The sequence below is a fragment of the Sardina pilchardus genome, chromosome 2 (assembly GCF_963854185.1).
Source record: "Sardina pilchardus chromosome 2, fSarPil1.1, whole genome shotgun sequence".
NCBI classification, from domain to species: Eukaryota; Metazoa; Chordata; class Actinopteri; order Clupeiformes; family Clupeidae; genus Sardina; species Sardina pilchardus.
Window position 1 is genome coordinate 29,384,873 of NC_084995.1, and position 17,681 is coordinate 29,402,553.

At 47.4% G+C, this 17,681-nt stretch overlaps 1 protein-coding gene across 2 annotated transcripts in view; it reads left to right on the forward strand.

Annotated features, from left to right (window-relative positions):
* Positions 1 to 217: 217 nt before the first annotated feature.
* The window catches only part of lpin2 (lipin 2), a 22,926-nt gene continuing 5,462 nt past the window's right edge, over positions 218 to 17,681 (forward strand). The window contains exons 1-15 of one of the 2 annotated variants that reach the window (XM_062525567.1): positions 218 to 444; positions 5,128 to 5,328; positions 8,410 to 8,505; positions 9,720 to 10,027; positions 10,140 to 10,244; positions 10,364 to 10,490; positions 10,813 to 11,218; positions 12,002 to 12,101; positions 12,322 to 12,509; positions 12,893 to 12,986; positions 13,078 to 13,147; positions 13,282 to 13,374; positions 14,312 to 14,391; positions 15,114 to 15,267; positions 16,502 to 16,650. In XM_062525567.1, coding sequence (XP_062381551.1) covers positions 5,137 to 5,328; positions 8,410 to 8,505; positions 9,720 to 10,027; positions 10,140 to 10,244; positions 10,364 to 10,490; positions 10,813 to 11,218; positions 12,002 to 12,101; positions 12,322 to 12,509; positions 12,893 to 12,986; positions 13,078 to 13,147; positions 13,282 to 13,374; positions 14,312 to 14,391; positions 15,114 to 15,267; positions 16,502 to 16,650 — 2,162 coding nt within the window. In that variant the 5' untranslated portion in view covers positions 218 to 444; positions 5,128 to 5,136. Of the gene's footprint in view, positions 445 to 2,483; positions 2,920 to 5,127; positions 5,329 to 8,409; positions 8,506 to 9,719; positions 10,028 to 10,139; positions 10,245 to 10,363; positions 10,491 to 10,812; positions 11,219 to 12,001; positions 12,102 to 12,321; positions 12,510 to 12,892; positions 12,987 to 13,077; positions 13,148 to 13,281; positions 13,375 to 14,311; positions 14,392 to 15,113; positions 15,268 to 16,501; positions 16,651 to 17,681 lie in introns of those variants that run through there. The other variant, XM_062525561.1, reaches the window with a different exon arrangement.

Sequence of the window (17,681 nt, forward strand, 5' to 3'; positions counted from 1 at the left end):
AGCAATAAATGGAAATATTGCCTCCAGAATTATACTTGTGCTCTTTATCTAAAATGATTATAATTACCTGTTGGACCAAGAAAAACCTTTACCCTTATAGCAATATCAGAAGTGAAACTAACTAATAAAAAAAAGAGTCGCCCTACAATAAACCAGTACAGGCTAGTGACTTTCAATCACGTGACTGATTTCTCATTCTCACCCAGTTTGCCTGTGACCGACCGGTCATGGTCTCAGAAAGGGTGTCACAGACTTGACACTGTTTTCCGTTTTGAAGGTTTGTTTACCACACAGTGATTCTTAGGTTTGAAAGTCGATAGAGAAATTCACGAGAGAGGGGTAGTTGCTCAGAAATGAAGAGCAATTGGTAAAGGACTCGGAGCAGGAAAGAAGAGCCTACAGCAACGTTTTCGTCATCTTGACACCGAGCTAAGCAGAGACAAGGTAAACACGAAAGCCATTATATGATATGCTAGCTGACAACAAGGAGTCCGTTAGTTTACGTCTTACAGTTACAGCTAATGTTTATTATATTGATTATTGACTGCTCGTATGTTAAGTTGATTTGGTGAGGTTTAGGTTTGTATTTAAATCGTTAAATCCAAGTGAATTCATTAACCATCACTGATGTTTCGCCGGCTTGTTAGCTAACGACAGCTGTATGTTCAATTATAAAGTAACGTTAGCTAATGTCATACTACAACTGAGTTACATAGGATAATATTTGCATGTTACACACGATATTTCATTTAGAATGTCAATCTGTTGTGTGACGTTATGATGGTAAATTATGTTGTTTCTTGCGGATTAATTGTTTCTGAATTTGAAACATCCCGGGTGCAAGTTCATTTGGCTAGCTGATACTGCCTGCCTAGCTTGTAGCGTATGCTGGAGTTAGCCAGCTAGCAGTCAGTTAGCTAATTCATTGGCCTAACGCAATGCATCCTGTATGTGATAGTGGCATGATGATGGCAACATGATAGGCCCAACGTTTCCTTCTCAAGCCATAGTAAACCAGCTAGTTAGCATCAAATATGTTCATAACACGCTTACTTAGTTTACCTTGGACTTGTGATGACACCAACATAGGTGAACCTTAACAGCTGTTTACAGCACTCATTTGAACCACTAGCTGTGTAAACTGGGCTGGATGAGAGGTAGGAATAGTGTATTTGGGGCATGGTTTCAAACGCGAACAAAATAAGAAGGTATGGAGGTACGTTGGAATGGGCAAATATTTTATGATAATTAAACCACTTTTTCGTTTCATTAACTCTATTACAAACTATAAGACACTGAATATAACTTTTCAGACTTCAGTCTGGCATGAAAAAACACTATACTCCTCTGGACAGTGACCTAGTTTCAAGTTTAACTGTTGGAATGTGACTACATTGACTCCAGAATTCAAAGACCAGTGCACACAATTCCCTCACCTACTCTGTATCATGGGTGTGTCATACAGTAGTAGTGTTCAATTAAAAAGAAAGCTTGATCTAAAGTAAACCATATGACCCAGCCAGGGGTTGCTACAACTTTATGTTGAAGCAGCTCTTACTTTTAAATATAATAGGATCATTTGGGCACTATAGGCTGATCAATATCAATATATTCCCCTGACCTGTCCTGAAACATCAACCTTGAACCAAATGTTTTGCTCATTGTTGTGCATAAAGAACTAATCTGATAAGGTGTGCTTCGGACACACGTGTATAATTTTATCTGAGGCGTTTCCATGGGATTACAGCCAGGCAGGTTGACAAACAAAACAATTGGTTAGATTTTCACCAATCAGAAGTCAACCATACAGGGTTGAGAAACAAATACTGGGTTGGGCTAAATCATTGTGTTGACTAACTTTTGACCCTTATCCTTCAAATTAAATCAACGGATCGTATACATTGATTAATTGCAAGCAAACTTGACCAGTAAAAGTACATTGTGAGTACACTTGAGTAGATCTTGATCTCGAATGATGTTTGTTTTTGTACGCTTTTCCACGAGCTGGACATTGGCCATGTATCTTTAGGAACGCCCTGTTGGAATGTCCAAGGAGAGAGTAAGTGCTGTCAACTGTTCACAAAAAAATAGAATAAATAATAATAATAATAATAATAATAATAGCAATAATAATAATAATAATAGTAAAAAAAAAAAACGTTGGTTTTGGCTCAAATGGAAAAGCACCCATGATAGCCTGTCATTTTTAGCCAAAAATCATCCGGCTATCTCATGTGAATTTGGATGACTCACTACTCCTCTACTGTTGGCAGCAATCTGGTTTACACGGAGTACAGCACTGGGAGTCCTCTCTGTAAAATCATTAACCACTGCTGCCTGAGCACACCTGTGTTGTGCCAAGAGGATTTGTTGTCACGTGCGACAGCATGCTGGACTGGCTCATTTCCAGTCTCCACCCCTCTGTTGGTCTCCTTACTCAACCTCCTTATCAAGGGGTAAGGCCAGGAGACCCTTTACAGGAAATGGCCCCTTATCAGCTCCAGAGACCCTGTCCATATGCTGCTGCCTGATTGGTTAAAAGTAAGGCGGCCTCTCTCGCACACCGTTTGTTGCGTGGTTAGATGTTGCCTGAACACATGAAGGACACTGTACGAGTAAGCACAGTGGACATCATTACGTAACAGGGGATGCGAATTCACACCGTGATCAGTTGTTGGTGTTTATAACTACCTGTTGGGGGTTATCGTCGTGAGGTCGGGTGGGGAGGAGTCCGCAATTTGAGATCAAGATGAAGATGACAGTTGTGGCAGATGTGCTACTGGAGAGCAGAAGAACACTTGGCTCTGAGTGGGATACACACAGGTGGAGATGAAGAGGTTACACTCGGCGACCAGCCTGACAGAGTACGACACAAGCGAGCAGGATGACTCCCCATCCCTCAGGTCCTCCTGGTCCTTGGTGAGTGAGAGGAACAGCCTTTTGAAGAGTATTCAAAGGGTTCCAGCAGGATACATCTCCCCCCAGAGCAGGGTAGAACCTGGTGTCTCATTAGTGCAGGTTAACGTCAGCATCAGCCATGACTCATCAGGCCACCTTCCGAATTTAATGAGGTGTCGTGATTGGAGGTTTCTGTATGGATCATACACAGCATGAGATGTTTCTTTTTTTCTATTCGAGCGGATGGAATTCCTTGTTTTCCATGTGATGCTCTATCTCTCAAAGCCCTTTACCATTTAACAGTGATAAGGTGTTCTCTTTGGTGGCAAGAAGTGTAGGCGGTGGGTAATTTCATAACTGGGTGGGTTCCATGGTTCAAAGTCTGCTAGCTATGACGATGAAGCATTTTAAGAGACACTTAAGAACAGCATTTTGTCTAATAAGTCGTTACCTTTGGGCTCTACTCCAGGTTAAGTAGCTGTGGATTTATGGGAAAGCAAAACTAATTCTGAGAGTAATTACGATACAATTAGGCTGTATAAAAAAATCAGTTACAATGAGTTCCAAATCCCTCTCAAAGGTGAGTTCTATGTTTGAAATGTAATAACCTACACATCAGTGAGATTTGAATCACTGCAGTTAAATTTGATTATTATTCAATTACTGGATGGCAGGGTTTTTGTAATGAGAAACATGTGTGAGTTGAGTGTAAAATGTTCAAGAAAAAGCTTTTAAGCTTAACATGAAATATTTATAGGTTGAATTTCTCTTGGATCAGTTTGTTCTGCTAGCTAGTTAGATATTTCACCATGATGATTTATTGAAATTAGCGTTGAAAATGAGTTTCCTCTCAGTTGGAGAGTGGAACTTCTGGGGCTCTGGATGCAATCTCTATAAGCACTTACAACAGCAAACCCATTCTTGCAAGAAGCTGCATCATTACAGCATTAACTTCTTTTGGTCATAAAGGATGGCTGCAATTGAGTGGCCTACAATTAATATGCCTCGCTCATTTTGCACTAGGCTAGATATTTTTTGTTCCTGTGAAATTACACCTCACAATTAAAACACTAGAGCGGCATTTAGCAGTATCCAGTGTGTTTGCAGCTGCACGATTCCGCGCTCACAGTGTTTATGCTGCGTAGGCTAGTTAAGGTTAGCTTCTGTCTGTGAGGGCCTTTGTGGTGCCCAGAGCCCTTTATTGCTTTTCTGTCTGTTCAGATATCTGATGAGTGTTCCCATTGCTTCCTGTCCTGTCTGTGTGTTCGCCTGGACAACAATTTTTAGATTTCCCCAAATGCCACCGCTCTGAATAAGATCATGTTCATTTGCTTTGTAACGTTCCAACGTATCCTGCAGGGTACCACTGTGCTCGCTGGTGTTGAGCTTTAATTTGGTTCAGATCAATTCTAGTTTGAGTCAGATGGCTAACATTGGTGTGTAAAACCGAAAACAAACAAAACTTTCTATTTGGCCAGAAGTCAGAAAGTGCTGTGTATTTTTTTCACTAGTTCATTACCAAGTTTGCGTAAATGCAAGTAATGCATTTATATTTTCAACAATGAAAACTCTTTCCTGTTGCACAGTAAGCTAAAAAAAAAAAAAAAAAGTCCAAGCAAAAGTCCAAGCTTTGTGTGAAATTGTTTATCATGTGTTGGGGCCAAAGGGGAAGTTCATCTGCTAGGGTACAAAAACAGCACATTGCACCTTTGCACTGTACTTTTTCTCTCTCTCTCTCTCTCAGCAGTTGTTATGGTTGGTGAATGAACTCAAGGTCAGTTTGTAAACAGGATGTATGGGCAGTCAGAGGACAGAATTGTAGGGTGCCTGAGCGTCTGTCTCTCCTGCTCCTCAGCTTCCTGGCTCTGGCCCTGGCTGCGGCCCCCATGCTCAGGCGTCGAGGCCAGTCCCCTGCTGCACCGTCCACACTTAGTCAGTCTTGTCAGAGCGAGATAAGGGGCTCCGGGGGAGCAGATGGGTAGCGCAAGCCAAAACTGAATTTGTGCGAAACCGACACCATGGTGTTCTCTGAGTGGCTAACAAGGGTCCATTTTCGCTGACTCAAAGTGAGAATGTGAAAAAAAAAGAAAAAACGTCGGGAGAAGAAAGAATTACTTTCATAAAAAGAACATAAAGTTGTTTCCTTTTTATTACAAACTGTCAATCTTTTTGGCGCGTACAAGTACAACATGCCATAACGGGTGAATGCTTCCTGTCCTTTGCTCTCAGACGGACACCATGAACTATGTGGGTCAGCTGGCAGGCCAAGTGCTGGTGACGGTGAAGGAGCTGTACAAGGGCATCAACCAGGCCACGCTCTCCGGCTGCATCGACGTGGTGGTGGTGCGGCAGAGGGATGGCACCTACCAGTGCTCGCCGTTCCACGTGCGCTTCGGGAAGCTGGGGGTGCTGCGCTCCAAGGAGAAAGTGGTGAGTACGAGTGTTAAAAAAGAGAGCAGACTTTATTAAAAAGGTGAAGGGAGAATGTCCTGTTGGGGGAGTCCTTGGCTAGGTATTTGAAGGGAGTTGGAGGTAGCCATCTGTTTGTGATTTCAGACTAAATGAATCACCTAATTAATAACGTTTTGGCATATTGGCTGAAAGGGATATTCCACCATTTTTGGAATTAAGCTCATTTTCCACCTTCCCTCGAGCAAAGCAATTGATATTTACCTTTTTCTCGCTCATCCAGCCATTCTGTGAGACCCATTTGGCCATTTTCCACTTTGTCTCTTCTCAAGTTAGAAAGTGCAATAAGACAAACTGGAAATTAAACTTGGCGATTTTCTAGGCTGATTTGACATGGAACTACACTCACATTCTGGTGAAATAATCAAGGAATGTTGCAAACATACATGGGCACAGTGATATCATGCTGTACTATTGCTTGCTGCCTATGGGGACTATTTTCAGGTGCTGGGTGAAATCACTGCGCCCATGGTATGTTTACAACTTTCCTTGATTATTACGCCAGATGAGAGTGTAGTTCCATGTCAAATCAGCCTAGAAAAACACCAGGTTTCATTTTCAGTTTGTCTTATTGCACTTTCTAACTTGAGAAGAGACACGTATGGGAAAATTACTGGAAATCTTTGTCACTTTTAAGCGTGATGCTAGCAGGCAAGATGCTAATTGTCTAAATCTCATTCAATGATCTATGCTAGGCTGAAGCTAAAAGTTGTATCGCCAGACTCACAGAATGGCTGAATGAACGGGGAAAAGTGGGAACCAAATGGTGGAATATCCCTTTAAAGAGTTCCCATGGTCATGCAAATCCTGAGAAAGTTTTTAAAAATGTTTAGATTTCATTCAATAACCAACCAGCGAAGTATGCAATTTTGTTTACTTGAAGGGTGCACAAGGTCATGGAAATGTCATTAAAGATCCTCAAAAAGTATTGTAAAACTTTTCAAATGTACACGAAAATGTATATGAGCTCAGACAGATGAGTAGATGAGTGTACTGTGTGCTAGGATCATGCGTGCACTGGTGTTGGTTCTTGCCTCTCTGCATGAGAAAAGTCCACTGAAAGAATGTGCACAGCTGAGCATAAACAATCACTTTTTTATGGAGTCACATGGCGTGTGTGTGTGTGTGTGTGAGCTCAGCTTGGCACGGTGCGGGCTGGCGAAATGAATGACCTTATCAGTTGGCTCCGTGGTCCTGCATCTGCTAGTTAGCGAGGCCTGCCTGAGACCATTGACTGAATGTTATTTATTGGGGGGAAAACAAAACTCCGAAACCCAGCGCTGTGTATTCTCATTAGCGGAGAGAACCCTGTCTACTCTGATCAACGACTCGCTGGCTTCCACCCACAACGGAAAGCGTGTCGCGGCGGCGCTTTGCCGGTAAAAAAACACTGGGCTGAACAGCCACCAAAATGATGCTGGTCACATTTCGCTGTGACCTCGGTGTTGTTTGGTACTAGGCTGAGTGGGCGTCTGTCACAGCCACAGCAGCAGAGAGCCTTGAACGCGGGGACAGAAAAAATTGAGGCGGGGGAAGGGTGTGCTTTTCAACCATCTGCGCAGAGGAGAGGATTGTTGAGAGGTGTAGAGGAGAGAAAAGAGGCGCAGTCGCTATGGCAACAGGTTTCTCAGAGTCAAGCTCGGCGTTAAAAAGGAGGTGGGAGGGATTGTTTCATCAAGGTTGCTTGTGAGATGGGGCTGAGGGAGAAAAAAAAAAGATGTCTGAATTCTTCCTAACTCTTCTTACATGTAGACCTCTGTATTACTGTGTGGGTGTTTATCCATCATTTTATTATTATCTTCCTCGTCTCATGGGCCATGGCAAACCCGTAATGAAGATAAAACTTCATCAGACGCGCACCGCAGTGAAGGTGGTGGTGGGTGTGCAAGACTGACAGAGACACAGTCCTCAAAGGAGCCGTCTGCTGCTTGTGTTTGGCCTGTCAAGCAGACTCGACTGTGCCGCGCCAAAGCCTTTTTTGTACTGTGTTCTGCCTAATTATATTTGAGTGATTCTCAACAAGCTGCCCAGCCACTCTACAGCCACCCCACCCCACACCACCATCCCACCCCACCCCACCCCACCCACTATGCATCCTTTTGTTCTGTGGTCAGCATTCCAAACGAGTGTTGGTGCTCGACTAACACTACGCGAAGCAGACTGTTTAACGTGATGTATGTTGCCGGTAAGCAGGGCTGGCACGGTCCACCTTGGCGCCCCCCCCCGCACGCAGCCGGGGAACGTGAGCAGGCTCGGCCGCTCTGTATGCCGGAGAGCTTCGCAGGAGCCTCACCTCTCCCGATCCCTGCCGGTTATTAAGATTCTAGCCCACCTCTCGTCCAACATAAATCACCGAGCAACCGGGGAAATAAACCCAACAGGCTGCAGGCAGCACAAAGCAAAGCAGTGCTGGAGAGAGGAAAAAAAAAGAGACAGAAAACTACAGGATGTTTGTTAGAATGCGAGAGGTTTTTCTGCGTGTGTGCGTGGAATGGGAAGTAAGACAGTAGATAAGAGAGCACAACTGTGAGGGAGAAAAGGGGGGTTGAATGCGTGTCATTTAAGACGGAGAGGATCGGGTTGCCAGCTCTCTCCTTGCAGTAGTGCTGCCGTGCACCCCCACCCCCACAACGAGTTAGCTCCGCGCGAAGCACCCGCGGCCAACGGCAGGGCCGCTACTTTGGCAGTATCAGGTTCGCTGAGTAGCCTGGCCCCTCCGTGGAGCCCAGTTAGCAGGCTGCCTTCCTGGTGCTCAGGAAGCGCCTCGTAGCCTAATTGGGTTTGGGGCCCACCGAGCAGGCCCAGCCCCTTCTCTGGAGCTTCCCCCTCGGGCGTGTGTGCGGTGGGAACCACGGGGGCCTGCCTGGCTGGCTTCACCTGAAAGCTTTTCCTGGAGCTTTCCCCTGACTGGAGGTCAGAGAGCACGATAATCACGAGGGCGCCCGGGGAAAAGCTCGCCGCGGCTCCGCCGCCATGTGCTTCTATTTAAGGCCAGGCGCTCACGCCCCGTGGGGTCCCCCTGTGCTTGTTTTTTTTTCACAGATCGACATCGAGATCAATGGGGAGCCGGTGGATTTGCACATGAAGCTGGGAGACAACGGGGAGGCCTTCTTCGTGCAGGAAACGGAGGAGCAGAATGTGAGCATTCACGCCGCTACATCTGTTATTGCTCATGGACCATCCCATCACACCAGGCTGTTAGACAAACACCGAATTTCAATCAGGGAATTTTTTTTCGACGGCGAGAGCTCCCATTCATCGCATTAGTCTCCGTGAGCCAGTGATCTGAACAGGGTTAGGCTCAGATGAGTCTGTTGAAAAGACTCCCATGTTGTTTTTAGTCATCAGACTCCTAAGAGATCTATGAGTCTAATTCAATTACATGTGCAGCAAGCACAGAAATTGCTTCTTTATTTTGTGTATCTGCACCCTAAGCCATGATTGGACTTCAATGCATTACATTCCTGTTAATACCTCCTCTGGGTTTGCTTCAGGCTGAAAGTAATATAGGTAGAAGGTAGATATAGATGCAGAATTGATATTGCTTAGTGCCTGACATTTTAGGTTGGCTGCACAATTAATCAATTTTAAATTGAAATCACAATTTGAACAAATGCAATGAACTAACAGCAAAGGCTGCAATTAGTTGTGCAGCTCGCAACTGTCCCAATGGCAAACCTTGTCACATCAATGATTTTTACATACACCTACATACATGTTACCTCCTGTGTGATAGACAGTGACGTTCCTAACAGGAGTGCTGTGTTTCTCATGCACTTGACATGCTCATCCATCAGAAGTGGCTCAACTTGGTGAAATATTGAACTGGAGTTGGACTTTCAAAAAGTAGATCACAAATCAAATCGCAATCGTGACATCTGTCAGGAAAAAAAAAAAACAATTCGATATTTTGCCCAAATTGTACTGCCCTACTGTGTGTTGACAAGATTTTTGACGGACATCAAAAATAGGAAATAGATTGTGTCTTATGCCTGATGTTCTTATTTATTTGACTTCCTCTTCATGGTGTCTTGTTTTTGTGCATGCTGTGGTGAGCTGTTGCGCTGTACTGTAACCCAGCTCTTCAAAGAACATCTCCTCTCATAGCACTACTTCAGACAACCGCACTCATTCATGCACTTATTTCATGCACTTATTACAGTCATTTATGCACTTATTACACCCATTGACGCACTTATTGTGGCTTTTTATGTTGTTAGAAATGCTCTTAAAAAACCTAAATGTTTTTTGTCATGTTGTAAGTCGCTTTGGTTAAAAAGCGTCAGCTAAATTAAATGAAATGTAATGTAGTGGAAGAGCGCGATTAAACGCCGTCCTGTTCTCCGCTACAGGAGATCGTCCCGGCCCACCTGGCCACCTCGCCCATCCCCACCGAGGGCCACATGTTCTGGATCGGTGGCGGGCAGGGCCCTGGCGTCGCCGACGAGCTCCCGGAGGCCGACGACCCTCCCGAGGCGCCGGTCAGCAGCACCATCAGCTCGGTGAAGAAGAAGAGGAAGAGGAGGAAGAAGCACAAGGGCGACCCGCGGCGCGAGGAGCTCACCCCGCCGGCCACCGTCAGCGCCCCTCCCCAGCCCAGCGAGGAGATCTTTGAGATGGACCTGAGCTCTGACGAGGACACGGCAGCGCACAGCCCCAGGTGAGGGAGGGCCACAGCAACACTGACCATTGTTTTTTTGTTTGGATCAAGTGTACACCTTTTGTTGCAGAATGGCCCTTTGCCTAATCCCAACTGTTGTCGTTTCACACAGATCTCCCTCTATTAGCACTGCACGAGAGGTGGAACAGAAGTACCCTGCACACCATTCCTTAGACAACTACCCCTTTTCCGACGGAGATTGGTCTACCTCAGACAGGTAACTGCTCTCTAAAGGCTCCCAAACAACTATAAACATTCCTTACAAAAAATAACACTTTTGAGACTCTGATGGCAATATCTCACTTCTTTTTTTAATTTCCTAATTTATTTGTGCAGTCACGGCCTATCCCAGGCCTTCTCCCCAAAGAGCGACTCGGAGCTGATGGTGCGGCCCTCAGAGAGCATGCTCCGATCCGAGTCGCACATGCAGTGGACCTGGGGGGAGTTCCCTGAGCCAACGCGGGTAAGGACCCGCCCGCACACTGTACTGTACCACACACACACGGGTTAGCTATCAAATTCACATAGTGAAGACAGTGAGTTTTGTTTTGGCACTTTGGCCATCAAATTGAAAAGGTTTAGCATCTTCAGATACTGTAGAAATGTGGGAAATTTAAATGAAGACACTGGTCAACACGAGAATTTTAAGGACCGTGCCTGTAAGATTGTGAGTGTGTGTGTCTGTCTGTCTGTCTGTGTGTGTGTGTGTGTGTGTGTGTGTGTGTGTGTGTGTGTGTGTGTCTGACACACTGATAAGTCACTCATCACAGCCGCTGTTTCTCCAGGCTCCCAAAAAGGAGAAACCCGAGCCGCCCAAGACGGTCACCATCATGCCCTCGGAGAACACGCACTTCCGGGTCATCCTGAGCTCCGAGGCCATGGGCACTGAGACCGACGGGTCGGACGGCAGCGGCCGAGCCTGTCACCAGGACCACCCGACCCCAGTGTGCGCCATCGTGAAGCCCAAGCCCCGCACGGCCGTGACCACGAACGTGACCACGCCCGTAACCACGCCCGTGACCACGATGGCCCCCGTCTGCACTTTGACCCCCTCGGAGCCCGAGGAGGAGTCCGAGCCCGGCGTGAGCACCTCCACGCCAGCCAACGCCCAAGCTGCCGCCGCCGCCGCCGCTCAAATGGCCGGGGACATGTCCGACACCTCCAAGTCTGACTCACCCTCCAAGAAGAAAGGTGTGCCTTGCACTTTGCACTTTTACAGTCTAGCATAGGGTTTTTAGGAGAAGTGAAAGATGGCAAAGATAACACATGGGCCCACATTCCCAAAGCTTCTTAAATATAGAAACTAGCCCTTAGGAGAAACTCTAACCAAAAACTCTTTGGGCAAATGCTTAGAATCAGTTGCAAATGAATAATCAAGCATGATGTGGTCTTTTGGGCCCGCAGCGATGCCTGGAAGGCACTATGGTTAGGCTGGCTTAGGGTCAGAGGCGGACATTCCTAGTTCCAAAGAGTAAAAGTCCTGCCATATATTTTATCTACCTGAGCGCCATTAAGCTAATTAAAAAGGCCTTATAAGAGATGCAAAAATGTCACCCGACCCAACAATGGAAACAGCCTATTTAGTTATGGAAATTGAATTCCGACTGTGTAGTTTAATTTTATTATAAAATTAAAATAGCTTCTGTCAACACAAACATGTTATCATGCAGATGCATCATATTCCAGTTTTATATTCCAGTATTGTTTCATTCATCCACCTTTGGGATCATTTTTTAAGTGCATGCACACGCCTACTCACAGACCCGTCATTAATCAACCACTTCTCAAAGTCTCGCAACAAACAATATGTTTTTTTTTTCTTAGTGAAGTCTCTCAGCAGTTTGATCAATAGGATTCAGGAGAGAACAGCCAGGAGGTTTTCTTGCCACTTCTGAGTGATATGAAGTGCTTTGTGAATAGCCTGAAGGACTTGTGAAGGGCACTGGTCTTCATCTTGTGTTTATTGTTGAACAGGAGTCCCAAAGAGGAGCCAGCACCAGGGGCCTGAAGATATCTACCTGGACGACTTGAATGTACTTGATGCAGATGCTGTTGCTCGGTATCTTCCCAAGAGGTCAGTGTCATGAGTGACGTGTTAGAGCAGTGCTTTAGTGCTGTCTCAACCTGTGTGCCATGAAGGCTGAACAGGTGTACCGCAGGAAATAAATCCTTATTGAGTCTTTATTTTCGTTGATGATAGTGAACAATCGACCCTTAACTGTACTCTGTACTCTCTCTGTGTCTCTGTGTTTCTCTGTGTGTGTGTGTGTGTGCATGTGTGTGTGCGTGCACAGTGACTCAGACCCCGGTTCTAAGCACTGGATTGAGTCAGGGATGCACTCCGGGTCCCAGTCGCCCCAGTCGGTGGGCAGTGCGGCTGCTGACAGCGGCACCGAGTGCCTGTCCGACTCGGCTGGCGACCTGCCCGACGTCACCCTGTCCCTGTGCGGGGGGCTCAACGAGAACGCGGAGATATCCAAAGGTACGACGCCAAGGGGGCTCCGAGGTGCTCTACTGTGTGAACTCTGTAGAACCACCAACAGCTTGTTGGCATCTTGTTCTTTTTTTGTGTCTGTATTTCATCAATTAAGCAAACAAGCAAGAGAGGAGCGAGGACTAAATCTGTCGAAATGCCAGCCTGTCTGTGTTGTGGGCTAAGTGTGTATTAAGGTGCGGAGGGAATTGACTGGGTTTAGATACAGCCAAGTTGGCATGGCTGTAGGAGCAGATGTAATAATTAATTTAGTTTTAAAAGGGTTTATATTCAAAAGGATTGTTCTCCTGGGAAGGTTGTTGAAGTAGTCATGCTTCCGATTGCCTGAAGGCTGTTGCTAACGGCTTGACTTTTACTTTTTCTGTTTCTAGAAAAGTTCATGGAACATATCATCACCTACCATGAATTTGCAGAAAACCCTGCCATAATAGACAATCCAAACTTGGTGGTAAAAATTGCTAACAGGTAAGCATCTTCAACCTTTCGAATCACAGAAATCAACACGGGTATCTTTGTACAAAATCGACTGATCGCTGTTGCTCGTCATGTCTTTCAGATACTACAACTGGACTTTAGCTGCTCCCTTGATTCTGAGTTTGCAGGCTTTTCAGAAAACCTTGCCTAAGGTAGTCAAACATACTGCTGCCGATAGATAGCACACCAACCATAGTGTCTCACGTGAATTAAGCACATGAGCCTAAGCCACATTAAGCCTCCATCTTGTATAACTTAATGTGTTTTTTTCTGTGGTGTGCCCCAGGCTACAGAAGAGGCTTGGGTGAAGGAGAGGATGCCAAAGAAGTCGGGCCGCTGGTGGTTCTGGCGCAAGCGAGCGGACAGCACCATCAAACCGGTGAGCAGTCCACACAGTGCATTCAAATAGCCGGACGGAAATCCATATCTGTGCGCCGCCTCCTCCCCACACCCCTCTATGACTCCCACGCGCGGCGTCTTGCAGCGCTTTGCTCGCATTGATTGCCGAGTTCGGCGTTGGCTTAAGAGAGCCTCGGTGTCTTGTTCCTCTTTATTTTTTCATCACGGAGGAAGTGTTTGCACAATCCTCGTGTGGGATAGACGGAAGGCTTTCCGTCTTTGTGGCAGGCATGATTGCGGCCACACGCCACCCTGCCTTCCGCCCACCGAATGTACACATTCGTGTTTCGTACAGTCTACCCCGCACGTCCGCATCGGACGTCATAGCCCCCCCTCCCGTCCCCCCCAGGCCCAGCCGCAGTTGTGTAATGAGACAGTGATGGAGGGGGGCGCCGGTGCCTCCGCTGTCTGCCCGCCGAGCGCTGCTGTCGGGGACGAGCGGCGAGTGCGGCGGCTCCTCTCCAGGGAGGCCTTTCATCAGCGCCGTGTGTCACGGCGGCGCCGACGAGAGGATGCGGACACATCATTAGGGCCCTAATAAGTGCTCAATCTCGCGCCGCCCGTCCCTAAACGAGCGGTAATTAAAGCCTGTGTTGTCACGGCAGCCGAGCTGTCGATGGGCTCGGTCAGCGCTCTCCCCCGCAGCAGAGGAAAAGCAAATAGACAAGGTCTAGTCAATTACAAAGAAAAATTAACCACTAAGTATTCAATTGGATTGTCCTTCTCTCTTTCTCTCCCTCTCGCTCATGCTCTCCACCCTCCCCCATCTCTTACTTACTCTGTCCTGTTTTCTATCTTCACCCCTCTCTTCTCTTCTTTCTTTGTCTTCCTCTTGCACTCCTATCCACTCCCTCTCTCTTTCTCTCTCTCTCTCTCTCTCCTTCTCCTCTGTCTCTCTCTTCTCTGTCTCTGTCTAGTCGGAGAGCACAGGCAAGCTGGAGATGAAGGACTCTCAGCTTGAGGATGTGGGACCCTCCCAGGATAGCCGATCCCTACAGTGAGTCAGCGTCACTGCTTGTCATGTCGCACGACAGCACGCACGCACGCACACACGCACACACACACACACACACACACACACACACACACAAGCACACACAAGCACACACACACACAAGCACAAGTCTAAAAGAAGGCTGTTTATTCTGGAACGCCGCCTGTCCACTTCCCCCAGGAGCTGGGGCTCAAAGTTCTGTCACGGAGAGGCAACTTTCCTTTTAAAGCAGGTGCACCGAGGCAGCAAAGCCGCTTGATCCCCAATCAAAACATTCCGCACTGGTTAAAAGACTTGGAAGACAAGTCTGAAGTGGAGTCTTTGCTACTCACTATACTAATATGACATCAGAACCTGCAGTTCATTAGTTGACTGTTTTTTTCCTGTTACGATGCCATGTTAAGAGGCTGGAAGGAGTGATGTACCCAATCAACTCCTTGCCAGGAGATCATAATAGCCGATCTGTTAATGTCACTGTATAGCCTACCAGCTGTTGTGTGAGTGAACGAACTGGACTTCCAGAAGAGTAGCTGTGTGCACAGCAAAACAAGCAACGTTTCGACCCTACTGGGGTAAATCCGGATGAAGACCCAGTAAGGTCGAAACGTTGCTTGTTTTTTAAACATTAAATGGGAGCAAATAGCAGTCTGGCGGACAGTATATATTCCTTTTATTGAATGAACAGGGCTGCCATGGCGTGACACTAACGCGCGACTCCTCCGCAGGTCGCTGGAGCGGGACTCGTCGAGCGACGAGGAGTCCAAGGAGCTGAGTGCCACCGCGGCCGCCTCGCTGGAGCGCAGCTCCCAGTCCGACTCGGCGACGCACCTCCCCACGCACTCCTACAAGAAGTCGCTCCGCCTCTCCTCCCAGCAGATCGTAAGCCCCCCGTTTTTCCTCCCCCCTCATAAGGGCGCCTGGTGCATTAACGCCGCTAGTCACCTCGAGTCCTGTTTCTCTCACCTCCATAAGGGCGCCCCGGGGCACTCACCCCACTAGTCACCTCCAGTCCTGTTTACTCTTTTATGCACAAGGTCTTGTTAAGCCTCGGGGCTAGCGCAGCGCAGAAGCATAGTAGAATTTATGAGGGAAAACACCACACCAGAAGTGTGTGTGTGTGTTTGGTTGTGTGTTTGTCTGTGTTTGGCTGTGTGTTTGGTTGTGTGAGAATGTGTGTGTGAGTGTGTGTGTGAGTGTGTGTGTGAGTGTGTGTGTGTGTGTGTGTGTGTGTGTGTGTGTGTGTGTGTGTGTGTGTGTGTGTGTGTGTGTGTGTGTGTGTGTGTGTGTGTGTGTGTGTGTGTGTGTGTGTGTGTGTGTGTGTGTGTGTGTGTGTGTGTGTGTGTGTGTGTGTGTGTGTGTGTGTGTGTGTGTGTGTGTGTGTGTGTGTGTGTGTGTTTGTGACTGTGTGTGTCTGTTTGGCTGTGTGTGTTTGTTTGACCGTGTGTGGAGGGACCAGTGGCAAAGCTCCAGTGGCAGCACAACTGGCCCACACGAGGGAGCAGCTCCCCCCTCTGGTGGCTGCTCAGAGTCCGCCCGGGAGAGCGAGGCCATGGCTGAGGCCGTGGCTGGCCCCTTTCCTCCACATCCTCACGAGCAGGATGGAGTCTTGGATGGAGCTGACGCAGTTTCATTAAATCATGACCTACGAGTTGGACGCGTGCTGGAACACAGTGTTCCTGACAGCGGAGGATGTTTTACTGGGAGAGGGCCGGAGGGTTGGATTTCACAACGCGGCATGATGCTAGCTCCTTAATGGACGTCAGTAAAGGGAGAGAAATTAATTTTCAAGAAATGGGGATAGAAATCTGATGTTGTGCCTATGGGTAATGGTTAATTGATCATTTGTGAGTATGCTTTTTCACCCTGATAATGGCATGGTAATTGGGTTGACCCCAGGCAATCTATGTCAGACATGATTAATGTGAAGGGTAAGAATTGATTTTAATGACTAGTCACAGACCATACCCTCAGTGGATGTAGTAGTCTGTGTGTGTGTGCGTGTGTGTGTGTGTGTGTCTGTGTGTTTGTGTGTGTATTTTTGTGTGTCTTTGACCTGATCGTGTGTGTGTGTGTGTGTGTGTGTGTGTGTGTGTGTGTGTGGACAAACCCACAGGCCAGTCTGAAGTTGAAGGAGGGTCCTAATGACATGACCTTCAGCATCACCACCCAGTACCAGGGCACCTGCCGCTGTGAGGGCACCATCTACCTGTGGAACTGGGACGACAAGGTCATCATCTCCGACATCGACGGCACCATCACCAAGTACGTTTCCCCTATGCCAGCGCTCGTCCATGGTTGCTAGGTGTTTTGTAATAGTCTTGCTTAGTAACAGACCGGATCATACACTAAATTGGGCTGAACGTATTACTCAGTAACACCATTAATTGGTGACTTGCCAGGGAGAGAAGGCTTCTGTCTGTGTGTGTGTCATCTGTCCTATTGAGAGCACGTCTTAGATGATCTTAAGAGCTGGTCACAGATCAGTTGCGTGACCAGGGGTGTGTGACGTGACAAGGGGTGTGTGACGCCACATGCCGCTCTGCTCCAGCTTTTTGAAATGTGACAACAGAAATATTTTAGGAAAAAGCTGCAGGATGCTCAGTATATAGCAATTGGCATGTGCTGTGGAAGTGACACACTTCATGTATTTATAGACTAGTCTAGAGCCAGACAATTCTTGGGAGTGGCAACAACAACAGCAGTCGCAGTGATTCATTTATTTGCTCTCTAGATAGCAGGAGACCATTCAGCTGTCGCAGCAAACCCAGCCCAGAGAACTAATCATGAGCAAAATGCAAACTCCTACAAAAAAAAAGAGAAAAACCTCATCACGATGACGCATGAGCAGTACAGACTCTCCGTCTCGTACGTTACTTTCCCCCATATCACATCAAACACACATCCCAATTGAATCCATCTGCTTAAATTTAGTCCCACAGACGCGTCTTCTCTCTTTTCTCCCCTCTGCATTTTTGAAAGAAACTTTCACTCCCTTCAAAGCCGCTTGTGGCACATTAGAGCAGGAGAAGGTTTCCTGTGTGTGTGTGTGTGTGTGTGTGTGGGGGGGGGGCTTGGGTGGCCATTTCCCAGTAGTCGGTGGGTGTCGGGACATCAAACGCGTGCGCAGATTGACTGGCGCTTATTATCGGGCTGACCCGGGCGGCCGTGTGCGGACGCGGCTGTGATGTCGGGCGCTGACGGCGAGGGCCACACAGTGGCCGGGGTGTGCGGACGGACAGACGGGCGGGCGAGCGGGGTGTTGGCGGTGGTGCCGTCGCCAGGAGGACGTGGGC